The sequence below is a fragment of the Myotis nattereri genome (genome assembly GCF_964212035.1).
Source record: "Myotis nattereri genome assembly, chromosome: 3".
NCBI lineage: Eukaryota > Metazoa > Chordata > Mammalia > Chiroptera > Vespertilionidae > Myotis > Myotis nattereri.
This window is the reverse complement of record NC_138077.1, coordinates 186,936,170-186,961,696: the sequence shown is the minus strand read 5'-3', so window position 1 is coordinate 186,961,696 and position 25,527 is coordinate 186,936,170. Positions and strand designations below refer to the sequence as shown.

General features: G+C 41.5%; 1 protein-coding gene across 2 annotated transcripts; it reads right to left on the bottom strand.

Moving 5' to 3' along the window:
- Window positions 1-328: 328 nt before the first annotated feature.
- YBX1 (Y-box binding protein 1) lies at window positions 329-25,487 on the bottom strand. Of its 2 annotated transcripts, XM_081085799.1 has the most exons (8): window positions 24,612-24,910; window positions 23,845-23,908; window positions 10,377-10,410; window positions 8,164-8,253; window positions 7,558-7,860; window positions 6,963-7,045; window positions 1,500-1,768; window positions 329-720 (listed from the first exon to the last, which is right to left on the bottom strand). In XM_081085799.1, exons 1-7 carry the CDS (start codon window positions 24,775-24,777, stop codon window positions 1,534-1,536), a joined length of 975 nt encoding a protein of 324 aa, XP_080941925.1. In that variant the 5' UTR covers window positions 24,778-24,910; the 3' UTR covers window positions 329-720; window positions 1,500-1,533. The 2 variants fall into 2 exon arrangements, with proteins under 2 accessions (XP_080941925.1, XP_080941926.1); XM_081085800.1 differs by lacking the exon at window positions 8,164-8,253 and having other exon boundaries at window positions 24,612-25,487.
- Between the last annotated feature and the right edge of the window lie 40 nt (window positions 25,488-25,527).

Genomic DNA, 25,527 nt, shown 5'->3' with positions numbered 1-25,527 from the left:
TCAGGAGGGACTGGGCAGGGGCAGCCTCACGGCCCACAGTTCCTTTCGAAGTGCACAAATTTGTGCACTGGGCCCCTAGTCTACCTATATTACAAAAAGTCAGTGACCTTAACACCCAAATGACCTGTCACCAGGACCTGCACTGATGAATCCTGCAGCAGTGGTGGGAGGGACTCTGGGTCCCATGTGATTTTGCACACTGGGCCTTAGTCACTCAATAATAAATTATACATTTTATGTAAATTTCCCAGAGCATAATCTATTTTCAGACAGGTTTAAGTTAAGGATCTTACAAAGGACTATAAACGAAAATAAACAAGACAGACAGTTACACAAAGACAATTATTTAAGACCTTTATTAACAGGTGCTTGCAGTTTGTTGACTTTTTTGAAAAAATCAAGCTGTAAACTTTTATTACAAATTAAAAATGAGGTTCTTAAAAATCTCAACTTGACCAGATATGAAACAATTTAAAAACCTTTAAAGGTGTATTGAGAAAAACCAGGCTTTTTTTTTTTTTCTTAAAAAACACGTTTGTCATTACCAAAAAGAGACATCTTTAGATAAAAATAATAAAAACCCCATGCTGCATAGATAATGCAGATAGTTCTAGTTATCTGGTCAACAGGCAAAAAGCAAGCACTTAAGGTCTTCAGCTCCAATCTTTTGTTCATTTCTTATTGCTGGAATTTCATATTTCTTCTTGTTGGATGACTAAACTGTAAAAGAAAAAAATAATAGAGATTATCTTGTAAAATTCACTGCAATGTTATTTCAATATACCAAATGCTCCAGGTCACATCAACTAAGTAGGGATGTGACCTGGAACAGTCCACGTAAATCAAACTGGTTTATTCTAAGACAGCGATTCACAACAGGGGTGGACACTGCTGCGACAACATGGTTACTTGCAGGTCTCAGGAAGACCTCTGCCACCCAAAAAAATAGCACAGAGGGACAGAACCAAAAAGCATCACTGGCTAAGAATACTAATCCCAGCTAGGCCAGTGTGATGAACATCATTCCATGCACAAAGGGGGTGTGCAGGAGGCAGCAGACCAGTGTTTCTGTCTCATCAGTGATGGTTTTTCTCCCTCTCTCTCAAATCCATAAAAACATGTATTTTTTAAAAAGTTAATCCCAGAGCCAAGCAGAGATGACAAGCCCCCCGGTATCAAGTAAAAAAGAATACTGTACTTTTGAAACTGAATGTATGTCAAGGTTACTACTTTCTCCAAAGAGACTATATTGGCCATCATTATCTAGGTTATTCATTTTAGTAGTTATACCATTTCTTTTTGAAAATGCAACACAAGGTAATTAACATACTTCTTAAGGCAAGGTTATCAAAACTTTCTCAACTGGTGAAATCACAGAATACATTCAGAAAAGTTTGAAAAAGCCCTAATTATTCAAGATGTAAACTGAAATGGGTTTTTCTCTAGCATAAATGAACTCATGACTGCTCAGAGGCTAGAGGCCATTTAGGGTAAATTACCCGGATGATGGTAAAGATGGTAAGCCGGCATTTTTTACTCAGCCCCGCCCTGCTCAGCCTCGGGAGCGGACGAATTCTCAGCTGGTGGATCGGCTGCTTTTGTCTCTTTGCCATCTTGTGGTTTAGGGTTTTCTGGGCGTCTGCGTCGGTAGTTGAAGTTGCGGCGGTACCGACGTTGAGGTGGCTGCTGACCCTGGGTCTCATCTCCTTGATTTTCCTTATCTTCTTCATTGCCGTCCTCTCTAGGCTGTCTTTGGCGAGGAGGGCCCCTGGAATGAACATTGTGCAATGATGAAACCTTATTTCTTTAACCACCCACTGGTGTTAACACCATTATCAGGTTCTTTCCGTTTATCAAGTGGTCTGCAAGCAATTTAATAAAAACAAAAGAGCAAATTTTATTTCCCAAACTGAGTGATGACTTGGTACAAGATCTTGGAAGTGAAAATTGGAAGATGAGTCTTTAAAACTGGATTTTGGACAAGAGATCTTTTACCAATAGCGTACTCTTATAAAATTAACCATAAAATGACTAACACTTGATATGTCATTTTATAACATTTTAAAATAGGCTTTATAGTAACCAAATTTGGGAACAAGTGCTACTTAACCTTTATAGATGAACACTGGCTTAAAAGGCAGGAAATAAAATTTAAAGAAAAGATGCCCTCTTCATACTCACTAGGATGGTCATAATCAAAAGGTAGAAAAATAATCAGGGTTGGTGAGAATGTGAAAAAGTTAAGCTAAAAAAAAGGGGGGGGGGGAGGGGGCGGCAAACAATCAAAATGTCTACCAACTGATCAAGGAACAAAATAATGGAATGTAATCTGGCCATAAAAAGGAATGCTATGACATGGATGAACCTTAAAAATAGGATAAGTGAAAGCCATGTAAAAAAAAAAAGGCCAAATTATATAATTCCATTTATATGAAATGTCCAAAATAGACAAATCCAGAGACAGAAAGTGGATTAGTGTGAGCCAGGGGTTAGGGTAGAGGGGAATGAAGAAGGAGTTATTGGAAGGTGATGAAAAACGCCTGGAATTAAGATACTGGCAATGGTTGCATAACTTGGTGAATATGTTAAAAAAACACACACCGAGCAACACACTTAAAAAAAAAGTTCAAGTGTTACATTGCAGCAATTATCTTCAATGGCCTAAAATTAAAGATATCAGCACCACAAACAATATCAGGACAAGACATAATTCAAGACAAGACACTATGATTTATTTTGCTGGTGATTATAAACATTGACAACAGTGATGTTTTCTTTCTTTTTTTTTTTTTTAAATATATTTTATTGATTTTTTACAGAGAGGAAGGGAGAGAGATAGAGAGCTAGAAACATCGATGAGAGAGAAACACCGATCAGCTGCCTCCTGCACATCTCCCACTGGGGATGTGCCCGCAACCCAGGTACATGCCCCTGACCGGAATCGAACCCGGGACCCCTCAGTCCGCAGGCCGACGCTCTATCCACTGAGCCAAACCGGTATCGGCAACAGTGATGTTTTCTTGGCCCCTCCTCAATACTTGGCATTGATACTCACAGCACCCCCTAAAGTCTAAGGAACCCCAAGATTGGAATCATGTCTTTTTATGTTCTGATAATCATGGACTCTAATTCCCATTTAGATCTCTACAGTCCATTTTTCACCTGTAAATCCCCCAACCTCCCATCTTCTTCTTCCAACCACTGAACCTTCTGAAACTCTTTCCCCACACTTTTTCTTTTTTTATTTTAATCCTTAGCTAATTTTTTAATCCTTCCATTGATTTTTAGAGTGTGGAAAAGAGAGGGAAAGACAGAAATACTGATGTGAGGGAAACACATCAATTGGTTGCCTCTTGCATGTGCCTCAGGCCAAGGAGGAGCCTGCAACCCAGGTATGTACCCTTGACTGGACTAGATCCTGGGACCCTTTGGTTCGTAGACCGATGCTCTATCCACTGAACTAAACCAGCTAGAGCCCCACACTTTTTCTTTTTGTTTCCTAATTTTTTTTAAAATATTTCTTTTTTATTGATTTTTTTACAGAGAGGAAGGGAGAGGGATAGAGAGTTAGAAACATCGATGAGAGAGAAGCACACTCCCTACTGGGGATGTGCCCGTAACCAAGGTACATGCCCTTGACCAGACTCGAACCTGGGACCCTTGAGTCTGCAGGCTGACGCTCTATCCACTGAGCCAAACCGGTCAGGGCTGTTTCCTAAATTTTTACATGTTGCTGAAATTCAGATGAACAAGCAAAAATCCCCACACTTTTTCTTAAGAACTCACGGTCTTTAGCAAAATTGCTGTTGCTTTCTCCCCTGCGCCTTTTAAATGGTGCCTGTCCCATCCTACCACCATGATTTCTAAATCCATTCTCATTTCTTTCTAAAACCCCAAGGCTTCAAATGTCACGTTAGGTACATTCCATTTACTATCATGTCAGGTACATTCCATTTACTATCCTGTTAGTTATGACAGACCCCAAAAGCATGGGCTTTTACTCACTCTTTACCGCCCATTTCTACTTGGGTCTTCTTAATTTCAAGTCTTCCACTCTCCAATCATTTCTTCCTATTTTATCCCTTGTTCTCCCATACTTTATTTCCACTAGGACCTATACATGATCTGATCACCCATGTTCCTAACTCTTCCTGAATCTTTTTCTTTCCTTTATCCAATATAAAGCCCACCATTAATCATTATAACCAATCCCAACCCTAGTATTTTCATTTGGATAAACAAATGCTGGACAAATCTAACTCTCTGCCCAGTCTGAGCCTGTTGTTCAAAATGGCTCAAAAAACACAACCATGCTGGTGGGCCCACTATAAATAACTGTCCTCTTCTGCATTTTTCAGTCTACAAATATGCTCTGATTTCTCATAAGCAAAAATTCTTTATAACATATTTTCCTCATTGCCACATCATTTATCTTCTTTTCAGCAAAACTACTGCCATACTCATCTCAGATTTCTTTCCATTTGTTCTTGGACATACACCAATCAGGATCTTGCCCTATGTATATTTCATTTGCCAATCACTTGGGGGGAAAAATCCTGGTTAAACAACTTGGGAAGTGCTGCATTCATTAATAGACTCATTATAAACTTTAAGGCAATGTGTCAACATAGCAATTATCTAGTACTTCCAACTAGTCAATCCATTCAAATGAGACGAAGTTAACTTAAACCAAAAGGCAAACAGTAAAACCAAAGCACTCATCCTGGCCAGTGTGGCTCAGTTGGGTGGAGGATTGTCCCATACACCAAAAGGTAGTAAAGGGGTGTGTGGGAGGCAGCTGCTTGGTGATTTTCCCCCTTCCTCTCTCTAAAAACAAACGAACAATACCCAAAACAAAAACTGAAGCACTCAACAAAAAATTCATGTTCTATTTAAAAAATATATATATATTTTTTATTTGTTTCAGAAGGGAAAGGAGAGAGAAACAGAGAGAGAATCATTGATCAGCTGCCTCCTGCACGCCCCACACTGGAGATTGAGCCCAAAGTTTGAGCTTATGCCCCGATTGGGAATTGACTGTGACCTCCTGGTCTATAAATTGATGCTCAACCACTGATTCACACCAGCTGGGCCATGTTCTATTTTTAAGGACATCAATGAAACTAGGCAGCTCTATAGTGTTACAAAAAAGGTAAGTCAAAGTTTCTGAGGGGGAAAAAACAAAACAAAAAGGATTCTGTTATTGGTATCCATGGATGTAATGGATAGAATGCCCTGAGAACCTCTTTTAGACCAACTTTAAAAACATTTATCACTGTTTAAAAAATGACATTGTGCTATTATTTAAAATATAGTATTTCAACAAGGTATCTATGTCGAGGTTTAAAATAGTTTGAATTGTAGTTCAAGATCAACAAAGCTCAACAATTAGTATCAAAACAATCCTCACCCTAGCTGGTTCGGCTCAGTGGACAGAGGGTCGGTCTGTAGACTGAAGGGTCCCTGATTCGATTCGTCAAAGGCACATGCTCAGGTTGCAGGCTCCATCCCCAGTGGGGGGACATGCAGGAGGCAGCGGATCAGTGATTCTCTCTCATCATTGATGTTTCTATCTCTCTATCCCTTTCCCTTCCTCTCTGAAATCAACATTTAAAAAACAAAAACCAAAAAAAACCCCCCACAAACAAACAAACAAACAAACAAACAAAAAACAGTCCTCCCCATCTACCTCCAACATGTAGGATGAGTCTAATGCAATTTCCCAGTGGCTTGAGAACTAGAAATCTCAAATTTTAATGAACCAGCTATAACTCCAGTCCATTTTTACTAATGAAAAACTCAAGATCATTAAAAGTACACTATATATAGACACTGGCTATTACAAAACCCTCACTGCACATCTATAGGTGGTATAATCGCAATTGGATCCCCGAATTCCTAAAGCTTTATTGAGTGCTCCATCTTTGGTAAAATACACAAAACTCCTAGTCAGAAACCGCCCTTCCTGTAGAGTCACAATATATTTTGAAGACTTCTATATTGTATTTTGGGTACTTTTATATTAAGAAACTTGTTTCTTTTTTTTTTTTTTTAAAATATATTTTATTGATTTTTTACAGAGAAGAAGGGAGAGGGATAGAGAGTTAGAAACATCGATGAGAGAGATCGATCAGCTGCCTCCTGCACGCCCCCCACTGGGGATGTGCCCGCAACCAGGGTACATGCCCTTGACCGGAATCGAACCCGGGACCCTTGAGTCTGCAGGCCGACGCTCTATCCACTGAGCCAAACCGGTTCGGCGAAACTTGTTTCTTAAAACTCATTTTGGCATCTACAGTTAAGGCTGATATGTAAACGATCATCAGTTAGGAGGAGTAATTATTAATGTATTCGTTTGATTCTTGAGTAGACTGTTAGTCTAGCAATTACATCTGGAGATTCTGATTACATTTTGCCATTTGGGGGTGACTAACAAAAAGTATACACCTAAACTGAGAAATGATTAATGGAAAATTATGCTACCTCCAGAGGCAAAACTCAATTCTTCATTTATGATATAATACAGTTCAGATACTGCTTATGCTTGAAAGGTAATGCTCACCTTTACCCTTCTCCCTCCCAAAGGTCTTAAAGGTATAATAATGCAGTTTAAACTATTCTCTTAAACTGTTCAATAACAGAAAGTTTCAAATTCCATACTCTCATGGGAGGTGGGGAGGGAGAGAGGGAGGGGGAGGAAGAGGAAGAAGACAAAAAACACACACAAAACAACCCGAATAAGCAGACCTTATCTATGCAAATTGTTTTTAACCAGAGCCAGCAAAAAGGATGCAAGGAACACATTCTCAAAGATAACTGACTACCTGACTTCAGGTTTACCTTCAGGCATCTGACAAAAGCAAATGTGAAGTGTTAACAGAAAAATGATTCAAAAGATTGCAGAAGCATGATGCTACCAATCCCTAAAATATGCCTGGGGAAATTTTAAATCTAAACCATACCTGCGGAATCGTGGTCTGTAGCCCCGATACATATTCTGTCTCACTGGTCTGCCTTGTTCTCCTGCACCCTGGTTGTCAGCACCCTGAAAAGACAACGGAAATCAAGCCAACTGGATCAGTAATGGAGTAAAAACCCAACAAGACAAATCCCAAGTCTGAATTACAGGGATTAAAAATAAATAAAACCATCTAGTAATTGTGATTATGCTATAAGTTAATTATTAACCCTTTGGTTCTTATTAGGAATTAAAAGTGCTTCTCATGATTAATATGGAGAAGATACCAAGAAAATGCTCAGAATGCAGTCCTATCAAGTTATCACATAGTATTGTTGATGCTTATATCTTTTTTTTTAGTTAATCCTCACCTGAGGATATTGTCCCATTGATTTTTTTAAAGAGTGGAAGGGAGGGAAGGAGGGCGAGTGAATGAGCAAAGTCTCAATGTGAGAGACACATCGATTGGTTGCCTCCAGCATGCAGCCCTATCAGGCTAGGGATCCAACCTGCAACCTAGGTATGTGCCCTTGACCAGAAATTGAACCCACGACCCTTTGGTTAGAGGGCTGACCCTTTTACTTTTTGGCATAACTTACCTCCATCACTTCTCCCTGTACAGGAGGGTTGGAATACTGTGGTCGACGCCCATAGGGTCTCCGCATGTAGTAAGGTGGGAACCGTCGCCTGCGATAGGGCCGGCGCTGTTGGGCCTGGCCTTCGGGAGCACTCTCTGATCCCTCATTCTTCTCCCCACTCTCACTATTCTGGTAATTCTGCTGGTAATTGCGTGGAGGACCCCTGCGACGTGGATAGCGTCTATAATGGTTACGGTCTGCTGCATATTTACTGCCTTGTACTGGAACTCCACCAGGGCCTGTAACATTTGCTGCCTCCGCACCCTACAAAAAGCCATAATATATTGACAGTGACAACAGAAATAAGTACACTAAACAAAATTTACATAAAACAAATAGAAAAAGGGTCTGTGGCCAGGGGTGCATAGAAATGATTAAACATTAGTTCCTCACTGTTCTGAAGAGATTGCCCTCTAACTGCAGCCAGCACATACATTAGGCTTGATGCACCTGTGTTCATGTGGTCACCTGACCCATCCATCCACATTAGAGCCACCATCCTAACGGATGAGATCTCCAAAATATTTCCACACTGAAGTCAAACCTTTACACAAAAAGCATCCTCACCTTTTCTCCTTCAACAACATCAAACTCCACAGTCTCTCCATCTCCTACACTGCGAAGGTACTTCCTGGGGTTATTCTTCTTTATGGCAGTCTAGTAATATCACATTCCAAAAATAGATTAACAGGGGAGAATAATGTGCTTTTTCATTTAAAATGTACCAGAGTCAATATTATTTTAGCTTTAAATTAGCTTTAAATAAGACCAAACCACCAATAAATTTACAAAAACAGGGACCAATGCTACCCCCAACCTCAACCAAAATACTCCAGTCTTACAATGTCCCAGCATTTTACCACTATTTTCCAAACTAAAACGTGTAGTTTAATACTCAAGAACAATATATATATGTATATTAATGCTTTTAGCAAAAGCATTGTTACTTTGAACAAAATGAGGATATCAATCTATCCCCCAAAGACTGCACTTAATAGAAGCTAGCCCACACAGGGCCAGTTTAGATGACAGGCGAGTTTAGTTTTGCATGCTTCAAAGTTGACCAAACCAACTTTGTCCCTGTGTTACCATATCAAACTCAATTACAAATATCAACCAAAATCCCTTCCAACCTGTGATAATACTTCAATGGAATGTAATTCAAATGTTATTAACTATGCCACTTTTTATATTATCTGACTGCATGGGAGAGCTGGTTATTAACGCCCCACAATACAATAAATCTCACATTTATTTTTTCTCCAAACTGCTATGACAAAGTAGAAGGGGGAAGAATAGCACCTCACATTTGTGGGTAATACTTCTATAAAGTTCTTTCACATATTACCTATTCACTCTCATTATGACAAATGATATGAGGTATTATTATTCCTTTTTTTAAAATTATTTTTTACAGATAAAACAGGCTTTAAAAGGTTAGGTGACTTGCCCAAGGTCACACAGATAATAAGTGGCAGAGTATAGACTTTTCTAAATCCAGGTCCCTGGACCCGAAATCCCATGTTAATTCAACTACATCACAGCGATACCATTACAGGATCACTCATGCGTTTCCATTCCAAAGGAGGCAGGACAACCAACTATCTGAAGCCAATTAAGCTAAGTTGCCCAGAACTGCAGTCTCCTTGATAGTACATCACTAAGACCTGAGCAGCCAAAGTCCCAAGAAACAAGTCAATGTTGAAACCACTTCCAAAATAAAAAGGAGAGTATATTTGGTGACATTTGTGGGTCAGTAAAAGTGGGTGACACTCATTCAGCCAAAAACTTGATCTCATCTGTCATCTAAACTGTCACATAGTTTTCGTACCTTTCATATTTAACCAACTCTAAGTTACTTGCAGTCATAGGGGATAGCAGAAGCGTGGATAATTAAACCCCCAACTCTCCTTTCAATCAGCATCTTCAACCCCTCCCCAATCTCGTTAGTGTTTCTAACAAGTCTTGCTGTTTTTCTGTTCCCAAGTCTGCATATTTCTTTGAACAGGCAGAATACCCAGGAGGATATTCAAATCCAATTGAGTATTTGATATATGTATGATATTGAGATATTACTATTCATCACTGGGTAGTGGCTTAACGATAGTCCTTAATGCTTAAGTATTCTCTGAAATATTTTCCTTAAATGGTACCTAAGAAAGTTCAGCATGTAGAACCTACCCTGTTAGTTCTTTCAGCTCAAAATACTAAAGAAAACCTAAAAATTATTTGAGTGATTACCAACTTTGCCATACTGCCTCTTCATTTAGCCTTAAACTAGCGAGGATTTCAAAAAACCCAAGCCAGCCAAATTTCTCCGAAGGTAAAAACGTATCTTACCCATTCAAAGTGCTTTAGAATGAGCAGAAGAACTGGTGTTACCCTGCTGGTTTTCTAGCATTCATTTCAAGTTAATGTCTTGCAGCTCTGTCCTACTTCCCCCATGATTACTGTAATGTGTCCTTACCATAGTTAAACCTAATAGCATTTGAAAACATCTTTAAGTTTAGATTAATGGAGGATTTTTTTGCTCATCTAAAATTAGATTTAAAAACTTAGTGTAATGACTTGAGTGATTCTATTTTAAAAAGCTGTAACTATTAACAAAATAACAATTTGAAACACCTATCTTAAGTAAACTGCCAATATGTTTCAATGTGTACATTTAAGCATCCTATCACTCTTCCTATGGGAATTAAATGAATTAGTTGAAAAGACACCCTCCCCTTTCTTCTCAAAAGCCTTAAGTCAGAAGCATAAATATCCACACAAGCACCCACCTGGTGTACAAATACATCTTCCTTGGTGTCATTCCTGCAAGAAAGAGAACCAAGTTGAATAAGTTAAAAATGGAATACATTTCACGATGCCTTTTATGAATTTCCCCCCTTTTTCCTACTATTAGAGACTTTTGGGCTGTCAACCAGCCATTAGGAAATTTAAAAATGAAACAAAACAATGAAAACAAAACTAGCAAGCCACTGTGATTTCTGCTTTAAAGACTAAGCAGTTGCCAACAGTTGTTAACCTCACCACCTGTAGGAAGGATAAAACAGTCTAAGAAACCAAAGGGTGACCCACTAAGCCATTAGGAGGGTAGCAGTGACTAGAAACATCTATTGCCACTCCTTATCCTACTAAACATTACAATGTTCCAGCACACCGCATTCTTACCTCTAGTGCATGGTTCCTTCCATTACTAGCTTCCTTCTTTCTCACTTAATTCTCAATCATTTCCTCTTCACCATTTCCTATTCCTAAATCTGTTTGAGGTCATAAAAATGACCACTAAAAACTCCATAGGATGTACAACACTAGGAGGGAATCCTAATGTCAACTACGGACTATAGGTGATGATAATGTCTCCATATGAATGCACCAACTTTGGTGATGGTGTAGGATGGTGTAGGACTTTGTGCATGTGTGGGCATGGGGTATATGGGAACTCTGCTCAATACTGTCATGACTTAAATAAAGTGTTTTTTAAAAAGCCACCCACCACAATGAAATACAAACACAGACACCATCAATACCCACATCATTCATGTGGCATTACACTGGAGAACTAAGCAGGTAAAGACGAATAAAACTTTCCACTAGCACACACAACCCCTTCTCACCTATTAGGAACCATTTTACATCAATCATTAGTCTAGTCAAGCTACTGATAAGTAGTTTCCACTGTATTTGCTTCAGGACTTTAAGTAAATTAAACAGGCGTGTACAGAAGGCAAACTGAGTTCAAACTGGCTGGAGCATAAGCGATATCACTGTGTGGGAGGTTAAGAATAGGAGCTGAAAATTGTCATACAGGTAGAGAAGCCAGTAAAGGCTTTTAGGTAGAGGAATGTGGCAGGATACAATTATTACATACTAGAGGCCGGGTGCATGAATTCGTGCACTGGTGGGGTCCTTGGCCTGGCCGGCAATTGGGGCCGTCTAGCCCAGTCCTGATCTGGCCAACCAGAGCACACTGGCTGGGGGGTGGGAACGTGGGAGCACACTGACCACCAGGGGCACCTCCTGTGCTGAGCATCTGCCCCCGGGTGGTCAGTGCATGTTGTAGCTACTGGCTGGTCATCCGGTCGTAATGGTGGCTTAGGCTTTAATATATGGAAAATTTGAGGTGTCCAGTTAGTTAAAAGCTACTTCAGAAATCTAAAAGAGGAATGGACTAAGGGTCTGTATGTTAACTGTATTTGAAATGTCTTGCAGTAAAACGGGAAAAACTGTGGATAAATCAATGTTAGAAGTGAGAAGTGGAGAATTATGTGCATTTTTAGCTTGGGGGTTGGGTTAAGGTAGTAATACCATGAGCAAGAAGAACCACTGGAGGTGAAACAGATCCCTAGACTGTTGAGTTCTCCCACCCTCTTCATTCTGTTAGTAAACCAGAGTCAGAGGGCTCAACAGTAGTTCTATTGTGTAATGACAAAAGGAACAAAGGTTACAATGAACTAGACTGACTGGCTTATTGACTATGGGGCTCCTGGCTGATCCATGGAGCAAAGTATACACCTAAGAATCCATATAACCTGGAATATCATTAACATGAGGCTATTTAACAGGACTACAAACAGTTCCATAACCATCACTAATTAGTTTTTAAGTCCAACATGATGGCAGGGGCTGGAACGTCCAGCTTCGTCAGGCCATTTGGTCTGGCTCTTCCAAAGCATTAGGGGTGAGTTAAATGTTTGACCAAATATAGCAGGCTAACCTTTAAGTTGATAATTTTGTATGGCCTGTGAATGATGTTATTAACATCCAAATGGCCCTTGGCAGAAAAAAGGTTCTCCACCCTTGCTGTAAGGAGACAAACAAAAGATTGGTAGAAATTTAGAAAATTAGTAGAGAAAAATTAGGAAAGGTGGGGAAAGTCTGCAAGAGTGATTCTCAACGAGGGCAGTATTGGCTACCAAAAGGCATTTAAAGTTGTCCCAGAGACAGGGAGCACTATTTGCATGATGGGTTGAAGGGTGTCAGGCTTGCTGAATTACTAGGTAAAAATTATGTGGTATCCTACTTGACTTTCTTGTAAGTAAATGTATTTGATTTCTGAATCTAGCACTTTTTTTCTGTTCAAGTATGCATCAAAATTTACTAAATATGCAACTTCCATGGAGAGGGATTTTTAAAATTAATAATGCTGCTATTGTATCCGGGCAACCAATACAGTGCTCTTTTTATCAATCCATATTTGTAGTAGCACTGAATGGTGATCATGTCTTCTTTAGTTATATCAAAACATTATACGCTGTAATAAAAAGAAATATAAGTAGTTTATCTGCCCTAGCTGGTTTGGCTCAGTTGACAGAGCATCAGCCTACAGACTGAAGGGCCTGGTTCGATTCTGGTCAAGGGCATGTACCTAGGTTGCAGGCTCCTCCCAGGGCCAGGCCCTGGTCCAGGCGTGTATAGGAAGCAACCAAACGATGTATTTCTCTCACATTGATGTTTCTGTCTTTCCCCCTCTCTAAAAATCAATGGAAAAATATCCTCAGGTGAGGATTAACAACAATAAAGTAGTTTATGAATTTTATTTCAGGGTTACAGAAGGCATAGTAGAAAATTTACTAAAACTATTTATCTAGTTAGGACAATCTTCTTAAAAACAGTACAAGGAGGCTCTCTGCTTCTCCTGTTCAACAGACAGCTGCAACCTTGAGACATGATGGTGAAGGTCGGAGCAAATGGATTTGGCTGTATTGGGCGTGTGGTCACCAGGGCTGCTTTTAACTCTGGCAAAGTGGATATTGTTGCCATCAATGACCCCTTCATTGACCTCAACTGGTCTACATGTTCAATATGATTATACCTATAGCAACTTCAAAGGCACAGACTAAGAACACGAACTTGTCATCAATGCAAAGTCCATCTCCATCTTCCAGGAATGAGATGAGATCCTGCCAAACATCAAATGGGGTGATGCTGGTGCTGAATATGTTGTGGAGTTCACTGGTGTCTTCACCACCAAGGAGAAGGCTGGAGCCAAGAAGGTCATCATTGCTGTCCCTTCTGCAAATGCCCCCATGTCTGGGATGGGTGTGAACCATACAAGTATGACAACTCCCTCAAGGTTGTCAGCAATGCCTCCTGCACCACACACCAACTGCTTAGCCTCTTCCCCCACCCCGTCAAGCTCATCCATGACGCTGGCATCATGAAGGGACTCATAACCACAGTCCATGCCATCACGGCCAACCAGATCATCCCTGAGCTGAATCGGAAGCTCATTGGAAAGGCCCTCCGTGCCCCTATCAACAATGTGTTGATGTACATATGACCTGCCACCTAAGAAAGCTACCAAATACAAAGACATCAAGGTGGTGAAGTAGGCATCAAAAGGCCCCTTCGTCCTGGGCTATACTAAGGAGCAGGCCACCTCCTGCAACTTAACAGCAACACCAATTCTTTCACCTTTGATGCTGGGGCTGGCATTGATCACTTTGTCTGTCAAGCTCATTTCCTGGTATGACAATAAACTGGGCTACAGCAAAAGGGTGGTCAACCTTATGGTCCACATGGTCTCCAAGGAGTAAAAGGCCCTCGGCTACTGGGGAGTCCTTGCCCCAATCGATCCAACGGAGAATCTTCTGACCACCAGTTTCCATCCCAAACCCCCTGAAGAAGGGAAGGAGCTTAGAGAGCCCTACCTTGTCATGCATGCACTAGCAATAAAGTTCTCTGGACCCAACCAAAGATGTACAAGACCGTCATCTCCTAGAAAACAGCTGGACTCCTACACCTGCAGCTTCCACACCCCTGGATTCAGCCAACCAGGGTGCACCCGGGAAAGGGGTTTGGGGGAAGAGGACTGTTACACTGTCACTGATGTATGCTATGTATAGCATTTACTTTATAGATCATGCGCTGCTTAACAGGAATACATTCTGAGAAATGCATCATTAGGTGATTTTGTCGTGCAACCAGAATGCCTTTGCACAAACCTAGACTACAAACCTGTATAAGATGTTACTGTAGGCAACTGTAAAATCAATGGTATTTGTGTTATCTAAACAGAAAGGCACCGTAAAAATACAGTATAAAAGATAAAAATGGTATGCCGGTATAAGGCACTGACCATGAATGGAGCCTGTAAGACTGGAAGTTGCTCTGGGTGAGTCAGTGAATTAACTGGTGAATGAATGTGAAGGCCTAGGCCCTAGGGCAGTGATGGCAAACCTTTTGAGCTCAGCGTGTCAGCATTTTGAAAAACCTTAACTCTGGTGCCGTGTCACATACAGAAATTTTTTGATATTTGCAACTATAGTAAAACAAAGATTTATATTTTTGATATTAATTTTATATATTTAAATGCCATTTAACAAATGCCCTAGGGCATTACTTTCCATTATTTAAGACTATTATAACAACACTTAGCTTAAAACACAAAAATTGTATAGCTGCACAAAATATCTTTTCTTCAAATACTTATACGATAAATTTTTTTAATGTTCTTGTAAAAAAAAACCAAGACATAACCACACACATTAGCTTAGGCCCAACACAGGGTCAGGATCAATATTAGGGTCTTCCTCCTCCACATTTTGTCCCACTGGGAGGTCCTTCAGGGAAAATCACAGCATGGAGCCGTCATCTCGTATAACAATGCCTTCTTCATGGAATGCCTTCTGAAGTACCTGCTCAATTGAGGCTCTTACTGAGGTGTCACTCTTCAGAAACTTGTCTGTGGTTTCTTTTTTTCATCATAGAATTGTTGTGTGCAGATAATGCACCATGAACATTACTCTATTATTGAAAATCTTTTCATGTTGAGGGGGTCCATATTTTCAAACTTTTAAACAAGCTTGTTGAGGTCTGCAAAACCTTATGCTAAACCAGTGGTTCTCAACCTTCCTAATGCCACAACCCTTTAATACAGTCCCTCATGTTGTGGTGACCCCCAATTTCATTGTTACAAATTGAACATAATTAAAGCATGGTGAATAATCACAAAAACAATATGTAATTATATGTGTTTTCCGATGGTCTTAGGCGACCCCTGTGAAAGGGTCGTTCGACCCCCAAAGGGGTCACGACCCACAGGTTGAGAACCACTGTGCTAAACCCTTCACAGTGAATTTTCTTGGGGGGCAGGGGGGTCTCATAGTTTTCGTTTCTCCTGACTCTCTAGCTCCAAGAACTCATTAGTCAATTTTATAAGGAATCAAAATCTAAGAGCTCCTTGATGCCACCCTTATCCATACCCAGGTTAAAAGTTGTTGGCTATTTCAACCAGTTTTGTTTTGAGCTCAGTTACAGTAAGCAATAGGACTTAAGTATCCTCAAGAATTTTGGGGTGTGTGTACCAAATCTCAACAGATACTGGGACGACTATATGTAGAAACCAATACTACAGGTTGACAAATGATGTCATGTCAAGCAACACAGTATTCATTTCTGTTAGCCTACTAGGTAGGAATTATAGTAGAGCTCCCCTTCGTTGTTTGAAAATATTAAATAGAAAATTCCAGAAAGAAACAATCCCTAAGTTTAAAATCACGTGACTTTCTGAGTAGTGTGATCAAATCTTATCTCGAGGAACTTGGGACTATATTCCCCCACAGACATGGGTGGGGTGGGGAGAAGGAACTATTTCATCATGACCAAAGTGTATCTGATTTTAGAAGGAAACTTGACAGCAACAAATTGAGTTTCTAGCCAAGATAGAATACTATGGTTTAGATGCAGTAAATCAATCTAGCTGCAACTTGTTAAATGACTACCCAGAAATTCCTCACTGCTAACAGGGAAGCAGATTTTTAGTTCTCATTCTACTATTAATAGCCGTGTAACCTTGAAAAGCTGCCTCCTCCTCACTGGATCTTTTACACCTGCAAAATGGGAAAACTAAACCAGATAGATACATAACAGCTTACATTACTACGGGTTTAAGTTCCAGATACTTTGCCAAGTGCTTTATCTGTATCATTCAATCCTGAGGTAGGTGCTATTATTAACTCCCTATTCTACAAATCAGGAAAATGAAGCATCTGCTCACAGTAGTAGAATTTGAGTCCACAAGTCTTGGTCTTTACTATGTTGAGAACTCAATAAAGGACCAGTTCAGAAATCTTTACATTTTAGCTTTAGAGGTAGATTACTGTATATGGCATCTCTCCATTTTTAACAAGAATGACAACAACAAGCATCCCTAACACATCCTCATTTGCAGTAGGCAAAGTTATTCCATGTATTCAGACCAGGGCTCTGCTACAACCCTTCCCCCAACCCTTACCATTCAATCCAATGCAGCAGTTGAATTACCAATTATGGTTTTCTACATATTATATATTACATTAAGCCATTCTAATCCAATGAGGCACCAGAGAGAGCAGGCAGGATATAGAGGACAGTGGTTGAGAGCTCCTTACTAGGACCACTAGAAACCAAGGTTGGAATGGGGGCTATACTATCCCTAACTACATGATCTTGGGCAAGTTGCTTTATTTATAAAGTGAGGACTTTATACCTACTTAATGTTAGATAATTATCACTTTTTAAAAACCTAATCAAGGCCACACTATATAATCAAAACTAAGGTCCTCCATACTGCTGCTAATTGAAACAATCTTACTTGCATTCTGGGTTCTAGAACTGCTGTCCAACAGAAATAAAATACAAACCAAATACTGCATGTAAGTTTGTTTTCTAGTAGCTATAATAAGTAAAAGCAGGCAAATTAATCTTATCATGTCTTCAACATATATAATCAACATAAAAAACTGATGTTACATTTCTCTTTTCATACTAAGTCTTTACAACCGGGTATGCATTTTATACTTATTGCTACTATTCTAACAGTGTCATTCTATAGATCACACATCAGTCATCCCATTCTCCTGCAGAGCAAGTGTACTCCACTTCTCTTATTAATAAAGACATTTACTACTGAAAAATTTTACTGAAAAAAACAAACAAAAGAACATTGTTGGCAGGTTTTTCAACCTATCTAGAAATAGTATAGTATTGTCATTCAGTAAATGAGAATACAGTATGCCTTCAAGGAAAAAAAAGGAACCACACATATAGCAAGAGGCTGAAGGAAAAAAAAACAAAAAAAAGAAGACATCGTTGTTGTTTTTTGTTTTTTAATATATTTTATTGATTTTTTACAGAGAGGAAGGGAGAGAGATAGAGAGTTAGAAACATCGATGAGAGAGAAACATCTATCAGCCGCCTCCTGCACATCTCCTACTGGGGATGTGCCCGCAACCCAGGTACATGCCCTTGACCGGAATCGAACCTGGGACCTTTCAGTCCGCAGGCCTACGCTCTATCCACTGAGCCAAACCGGTTTCGGCAGAAGACACCGTTTTAAGTTAGGAGAATGCTAAAGAAAAAGACTGCATCCGGCTTGGCTCAGTGATTGAGAGCAACCTATGAACCAGGAGGTCACGTTTCGATTCCCTCTCAGGGCATAAGCCCGGGTTGCGGGCTCGGTCCCCAGCGTGGGGTGTGCAAGAAGAGGCAGCTGATCAATGATTCTCGCTCATCATTGATATTTATAACATTGCTCCCTCTCCCTTCCTCTCTGAAATTAATAAAAATGTATTTGCCCTAGCCGGCTTGGCTCAGTGAATAGAATGACAGCCTGTGGGGTCCCAGGTTCGATTCCGGCCAAGGAACATGCCTGGGTTGCGGGCTTGATTCCCATCCCAGTAGGGGGTGTGCAGGAGGCAGCCTATCAATGATTCTCTCTCATCATTAATGTTTCTATCTCTCTCTCCTTCTCCCTTCCTCTCCGAAATGAATAAAGAAATATATTTTTAAATTAAAAAAATGTATTTAAGCTCTAACTGGTTTGGCTTAGTGGATAGAGCGTCGGCCTGCGGACTGAAGGGTCCCAGGTTCGATTCCAGTCAAGGGCATGTACCTTGGTTGTGGGCATATCCCCAGTGGGGGAGTGGTGTGCAGGAGGTAGCTGATCGATGTTTCTAACTATCCTTCTCCCTTCCTCTCTGTAAAAAACCAATAAAATATATTTTTAAAAAATGTATTTAAAAAAAATAAACAAAAAGGAAGAAATCCTACTGAGATTTTTAAAAAATAGAAGTCTCCTAATATAGTACAACAAAGGTAAAAACATGTAAGCCAGCACTAAATTTCTGTACTATTAAATCTATCCATATTTAAAATAATTTTAAGAAATCCTAAAAATTTTAGGAAACATTTTTTTGCCAAACCACAGGATTGGTTTAAACAAGACCTACCACAGAAGCTTATCTAGCCATAATGAAATGCTCTTATTGCAGATTACCAAACCAAGCCAATTTTAACTGCCTAATTTTTCCAACTGCATAAATTAATTTATAGCCCTTTGGTTACACAAACAAACTCCAGGATTTATCAGCTACATGGTGCCCCCCCAAAACAGAAACACACTTTGAATACCATTATTAATTCCAATGAGTTATATCTGAAAATAAACATCAATTGAGCTATCAAATGTTAAGTGTATGCATTTTTTTGGATACCCTGTATATGCTCCAAATTCCAAAGTATTCAAATACCAATTTCCAATTTCTACAGGTGACTGTAAGATCACAAATCCCATTTATTGTTTTATTTGTTCTCTTTAAAGCACTCCAAACACCTAGCAGAGACACACTCCTATTCCCCACATCACCTTTTACCATTCTGCCTGCTTAAGTGAGCTAGATTGTATGTGCTTCCAAGGGCTGAGATTTGAAGGGTAGGAGACTCAGCAATTACAGACCCTACTAGGAAAGCAGAAAATGAACACATTACCTGTCTATTCTAGATTTTACATATCAGCGACTTGGTGAACAATGGATGGTTTCTGGCCTTCACCAGTGGCTGACATAAATCAGCATCTAAATCAATCCTAAAGTGCTCTATATTCAAGTCACTGCCATAAGAGCCCAGTTCTAAGTCATGTTTTAAGACATAATTTGGGAACTACTTAAATATATTATTATGCCTCCCCTGTCCCTAAATCTATTCCTTTTAAGAACCATATAGTATTTAAGGCTTTGTGGGGTCACAGACACTGTTGCATGTTTTTAAAAACCCTTTAAAAAGGTAAAACCCATTCTTAGCTCAGCCAGACAAAATCAACAAAACAAGACTCAGAAATGAAATTAAGGTCTGATGTTCTCTCCTTTAATTCCTTAATTGCCTCCCAATATTAACTATTAACACATTGCGTACCGCATAGAAATCTCTAAGACATACGCCAGGGACCGAACGTTTTTGGGCAAACTGCATGTTATTTAAATCATCATAATGCACTTCAGGTGTTGTTTTTCAATAATTATAACATTTTTATTTACAAAAACAATTAAACAATTAAAAGTTCCTAGTACTTTTTTAACGTATGGTACTGCATAAAACATTTTCCTCTATGAAGAGGGACCAAACAAAATTTACCTAAGTATCTAGATTCGCTCCTTCTTCCATGGGCATGAAACACGAGAAAACTCCTGAGCGGTACGAAATGTGTTAAGCAAGTCCTTTAATTTGTAAAACCAATCTATAGGGTAAACTGGTACTATTATAGCAATTCTTAATCACATAAAACAGGCAGTGAAAAGTAGAGCTTTTCAAATCTGAGGACTAGTAGTCAGCATACAGGAGCTCCAGTGACATGCTAGACATCATTTAGCTTATTCAAAGACTTAAATAGCTAAGAATAGCCACCCTAAGAAATTAACTGTAACTATATGGACAGCCACCAAATTGATGACTAGAGACTGTAGAACAGCAGTGAAGACAAACTCCCAAACTCCAGTCAGAAAATGCAGTTCAAATCTCAGCTCTGCCCATTGCTAGCTAGTCTCTTCTTGGGATCAATTTGCTCTCTGTGCCTTAGAATGGTACTTGTATCTCAAAGGCTTGATTCATTTAAGGCATTTAAATAACGATAAGTATTTGATAAACATTACTTTTACTTATTGTGTGAAGGAAGTCACCTTTATACACACACGAAATCCCAAAAAGGGGGCACCAACTCTCCCCCACCCCTGCCAAGGGAGAATACACTTGACAGCTACGACTAAGTATTTTTGTAAAGAGGGATAGCTAAGTGCCGTTTCTTAGCTCATGGGTAATACATTCAAATGCACACACAAAGGCCAGGCAGGAAGGGAAATCAACAGAAAACTAAGCCCAACAGATTGTGGTAAATAAAGAGAATGCATGCCTCGTTTAAAGCCTATCTAATAAAGATGGAATATGCAAATTGACCATCACTTTGCAACAAGATGGAGGCACCCACAGCCAATAAGGAGGGAATATGCAAATTGACATGACAAAGATGGCGGCAGCTGGGACCACCCCCAGCCATTCCGGGCCTCTTGGCAGTGCTAAGGTGGCAAGGTGGCTCTGGGCCAGAGCGAAGGCGGTGCCGGCAGCCAGGGGAAGGAAGGCCTATTCTTGCATGAATCTCCGTGCATCAGGCCTCTAGTGTGATAATAATATTCATAGCCAGAACTTTTTATTTGCCTGGGATTAGAGGCCCTAAAGGTAAAATTCTAGATATTTTTGGTGCTATCTCCTGAATTTTAAATGACAGAAATTAATCACATTCCTTTTTAAGACATTGTATTGTCCAGCCCGGCCGACATTGATCCATGAACCAGGAAGTCATGGTTCTATCCAAGATCAGGGCACATGCCCAGGTTGTGGGCTTGATCCCCAGCAGGGAGTGGGCAGGAAGCAGTTGGTCAATGATTCTCATCCTTGATGTTTCTACCTCTCACTCTGAAATCAATAAAAAAAATTACCCCAGAGAATAGAAAAGTATTCCTATTCTGGTCATTATAAAACATACATGTCCCATTGAAAATAAATTTTTACTGATTCATGCCAACTGTTTGTTTGGTAAGCATGGATCAATCCACAACAGCTAGAAGCAAAAGACAAAAAAAATCAGGTTTTTAATTTAAAAAAGCAGAGATTCAAATCCTGAAACCACTGACCCATGTGGCATCCTTCTAATGTTACCTTCAACAGTTTTGAGTCAAGTTTTTCATAGTAAAAATTAACAATAAGGGGGAGGGTAAATAAGACCTTCTTGGTCACATTATCTAATTATCTTCTGCAGACTCAGTATACAAACAAAACGAATTTCTCAGAAAAACTAGATGAAAAGGCATTGTTCCCCCATCCCCCACGTCTCCAGGTGGTTCTACATACTTAACCAACTGTTAGCATCAAGAACTTTAGTTCTTTAAGACATACATTTTCCCTTAATCAAGGCAAACCTCTCGTGGATTTAGCCGCAGTCAGATTATAGAGTGTCTTATTCAAGTCTCAGAATCATTGAAACAACTAATTTAGAAATATAAAGCACATTTGAGCCAGTTAATTTGACAGAATAGTTGAGGTTTGGACAGTCCAAACAAAGGATCACCAAAAACCAATTTACATTTAACTTGCCCTGGAGGATGACCAATTGTGTTGATTGCAAGTCAGAACAGAAATATTCAAGCAATGACATCTCATCACATAAAAATTTAAAAATGTAAAGAACTACTCTTTCATCTTGAATTATTCACTTCAAAAAGATTATAACCTACATCCATTTTAACAAAATACAGCAAAACAGAAAGCACATGCTACAATTTTAAAAGCACACACAAACTACAATCTACACAGAAAGGGCTGCAAATTACAGTTCCTTCTACTGTGCACACCAGTGATATCCTTTGATTATATTGGGTCAAGGTTAAAAAGCAATGTTTTTCAAGGTTATTACCCACAAGCCATAATCCCCTGGAGTTCTTGTTAAAAATGTACTCTAGACCCAGAGAATCCAAGGCTGGGCAGGAAGAGTGCAGGAATATGTACTCTTCCAAAGTAAGCACACAAATTCAAAAATCACTGTTAAGGGTTATTAAGGTGGAAATACTAACTGAAATGCTAATAAGTTAAGAGATCAATCAACTAAAAAGTGGTCAATTATAAGCACCAAAGTATTCCCTTCCTTCCTCACTTGTAACCCATTATCAAAAAACTAATGAAAAAATGTAGCCTTGGCCTGTCACAGGAAGGCAGACAGTGTAAGAACAGATGGAAAATTCCTAAAGATTTTGGAACAAAATATTTCCCCACAACTGCAAACGTGGAAAACAGGCCATCAATACTTACAATTTCCTTTGCTCTCCCCCACAATACTTTTATGGTTGAGTAATGAATGGTTTTTCATCAGCCAATTATGTCTGTCTTTAAACTTGATCTTGCCCATTTGGTGTTCTGCAGTGTTGTCCATTTCACAAGCATTCGGTATTACTTCTTGTGTCTTTTAAACCTCTAGTTGTTTAATGCCTTCTAAAGTAAGGATTTAAGAAAATGCTGAGACGACTGTATGGTGTCACCACTGAGACTAGTGAGATGCTGAGCCTCCTGAGCACACAGGGTGCACCACACCAGCACTGCACTGCCAGCCTGGCAGCCATCTTGGAGAGGATGCCTCGCTCACAGGGGAGACGTGGGGAGCACTGGGCAAACTGCACCTCACTCCACTGTTGCTGCAAACAGCCCTAAGCATCATTCCTGAGATGTAGTCTGTACCCCTGCCTTCCACTACAAAGGAAGCTGTTAGAAGGGGCTAAGGCCTCTCTGATTATTAAAGCTACAAGCAAAGCTTTAATAAAATTGATCTAATAGATATGATTTGGGGACAAAGGAGTAGAAGAAATAATTATTGAGGAAGGCCAGGGCCATTTTATTCCAGATGTTACTCTATGAGCAAATGAAAACAGCTCTTGTTGTCAAAGCAGTCCTAAAATAAATTCATCGAAGGCATTCAAACTGTGTATATTGAAACGTTAAACAAAGGCACTACAACCTTAGTCAATCTGACCAGACCTCACATAATTGCATTGGTAAATCATGTTACCCCCAAAGGTTAACAAGTTGTAATAACCTATATGCTAATCAATGGGTCACCGTTTCAAATACCAATTTCAGTAACGTATAAAACAGTAAGTATAAAAATGTGGTGGGTCGGTCTCACAGAATCACATCGATCTTACTTTCATCAGTTTGCCCTGTCGATGGATCACGCATTCCACTTGCCTTTAAGTTAACTTCAGATTAATAATTTGTTGCAAAACAAAGACCATCTCTAGATCCACTAATCCCTTCAGCCATAAAGGAAAACACAAACCCCACTAACACACCAGAGCAGCAACCGACGTACGCAAGCTTAAGCAATCCCGGGTCCGCAAAGCCTGCAGCTTGGAGCAGAGTGTGCAAGGGGAAGGATGGTCAGCTCACCTGTTGATGAAACCATATCCGTTTCTTACATTGAACCATTTTACTGTTCCCAAAACCTTCGTTGCTGGAGGAGAAAAAGAACCACGATTACCAGGCACCCTTTTTTTATTTTTTTAAAAAACCGCCACGCTTCAGCATCCGGTCCCTCGGGCGCTTCCCGGTGGCGGCCAGAGGCCACCTGACAGCCTTTCTCTTTATCTGTAGAGCCTGCTCCGGAGCCGCGATCCGACGCCCTCGGCGCCTCCGCGGTCCACGTGGGTGAGCGCGAGGACGCCACGGAGAGGGGCGCGGGCCCGGGCAGGGTGCGCACGGAGGCAGCGGGCGGGGGCCGCGGGGCGCAGAGCACGTGAGGAAGGGGAAGCCGCCCAGCCCACTTCGGCCTGCGTAGGCGGCGCGCCGCGCCCTCAGGGTACACGCGGAAGGGAACGGGTGGGGGACGGAACAACGGCACGCGGGCCCCAGCGCACGCGGCCCACGGGGAGGGAGGGACCCCGCCGCACACGCGGTCGGTGGCGCGCGGCCGCCTGGGGGGAGGGGCGCACGGCCGCGGGGTCCGGGGGCGCAGGAGGAGGTGCGCGCGCGCGCCTGCCGGGCACGCGGACCGGGCGGGACGGCGTCCGCGAGGGCGCAGGCCTGGGGGAGGGGCGGCCGCGCGCCACCGAGTCGGTCCCCGCCGGTCGCGCGCCCGCCGGCTCGCCCCGCTTCGGGTAACGGTTCCGCAGCCAGGCTCTCCTACGGCCCCACCCCTGTTCCCTTCCGGCTCTCACCGATGACCTTCTTGTCCCCGCCGGCAGGCGCCGCCGATGTGAGGCCGCCCGGGCCGCCGCTCCCTGCGCCGCTGCCCGTAGTGCCGGGCTTGGTGTCGGCGGCGCTGAGGGTGGGGGCGGCGGGGGGGGCGGCGGGCGGCTGCTGGGTTTCGGCCTCGCTGCTCATGGTTGCGGTGATGGTGACTGGGGCCGGCTGTGGCAGCTGCGGCTCCTCCCGGGGTGTGATGGTAACTAGGCCGGCGGCGGCGGTGGGGCTGCTCAGGGCTCTCTGGGGTCCGCTCTCCGCTCCCGCTACCGATCGAACTAGCGAGAATGGCGGGACGGGCGGGATATGCCCTGCGATCGACCCGCCCTACGCATCGTTTACTGGCCAGGCGCGCTGTCACTCTGGCCACCTGACCCCAGTTCCTGGCTCGTATTGGCTAATACTTCATTACTCCTCCACGTTCATTGGCTCTTAGGCGGCTAATTCGGCCGACCTACAACCGTTCCTGCCTCCGCCGCCGCCATAGAAACCGGAACTAGAATTAGAGTCACCACGAGAACCATAGAGTACCCGAGAGGACGGGCAGAGAGAACTTGACTTTCACGAGGCTGTAGCATGGTCGGCCGGGCGGGCTACACGTTCACGGTTGTGTCCTGGTCTCCAGAAAGGCACGGCCAAACGCCTGCGCCGGGATTTCCCGGTCATCGAAGGGCCTGAAGGGTGCTCGTCGATACCTTAGCCCCAGGTAGAGAGGCCTCCCACCCTCCCTGCTCGGAATACGGTCCTGTGACCTCAGACCATTACTGCGAACAGCCGTCTTCTACAATGGCCGTGCACTCGCGGCACAGCCGAGGGGTTCGGAAACAGACGTAAATACATGCATTCAAGCAGTGCCCGTTTTTGGCGGAGCAATCACCTTGGAGGGACCAC

What these genes read in the sequence shown, in the direction of transcription:
- YBX1 (XM_081085799.1), bottom strand. Translation starts at nt 24,777, where the DNA reads ATGAGCAGCGAGGCCGAAACCCAGCAGCCGCCCGCCGCCCCCCCCGCC. An exon ending in ATGTTGTTGAAGGAGAAAAG is followed by an intron (nt 7,861 to 8,163) that starts GTGAGGATGCTT and finishes GGCTTTTTGTAG; the next exon opens with GGTGCGGAGGCAGCAAATGT. An exon ending in TACAGGGAGAAGTGATGGAG is followed by an intron (nt 7,046 to 7,557) that starts GTAAGTTATGCC and finishes TTGTCTTTTCAG; the next exon opens with GGTGCTGACAACCAGGGTGC.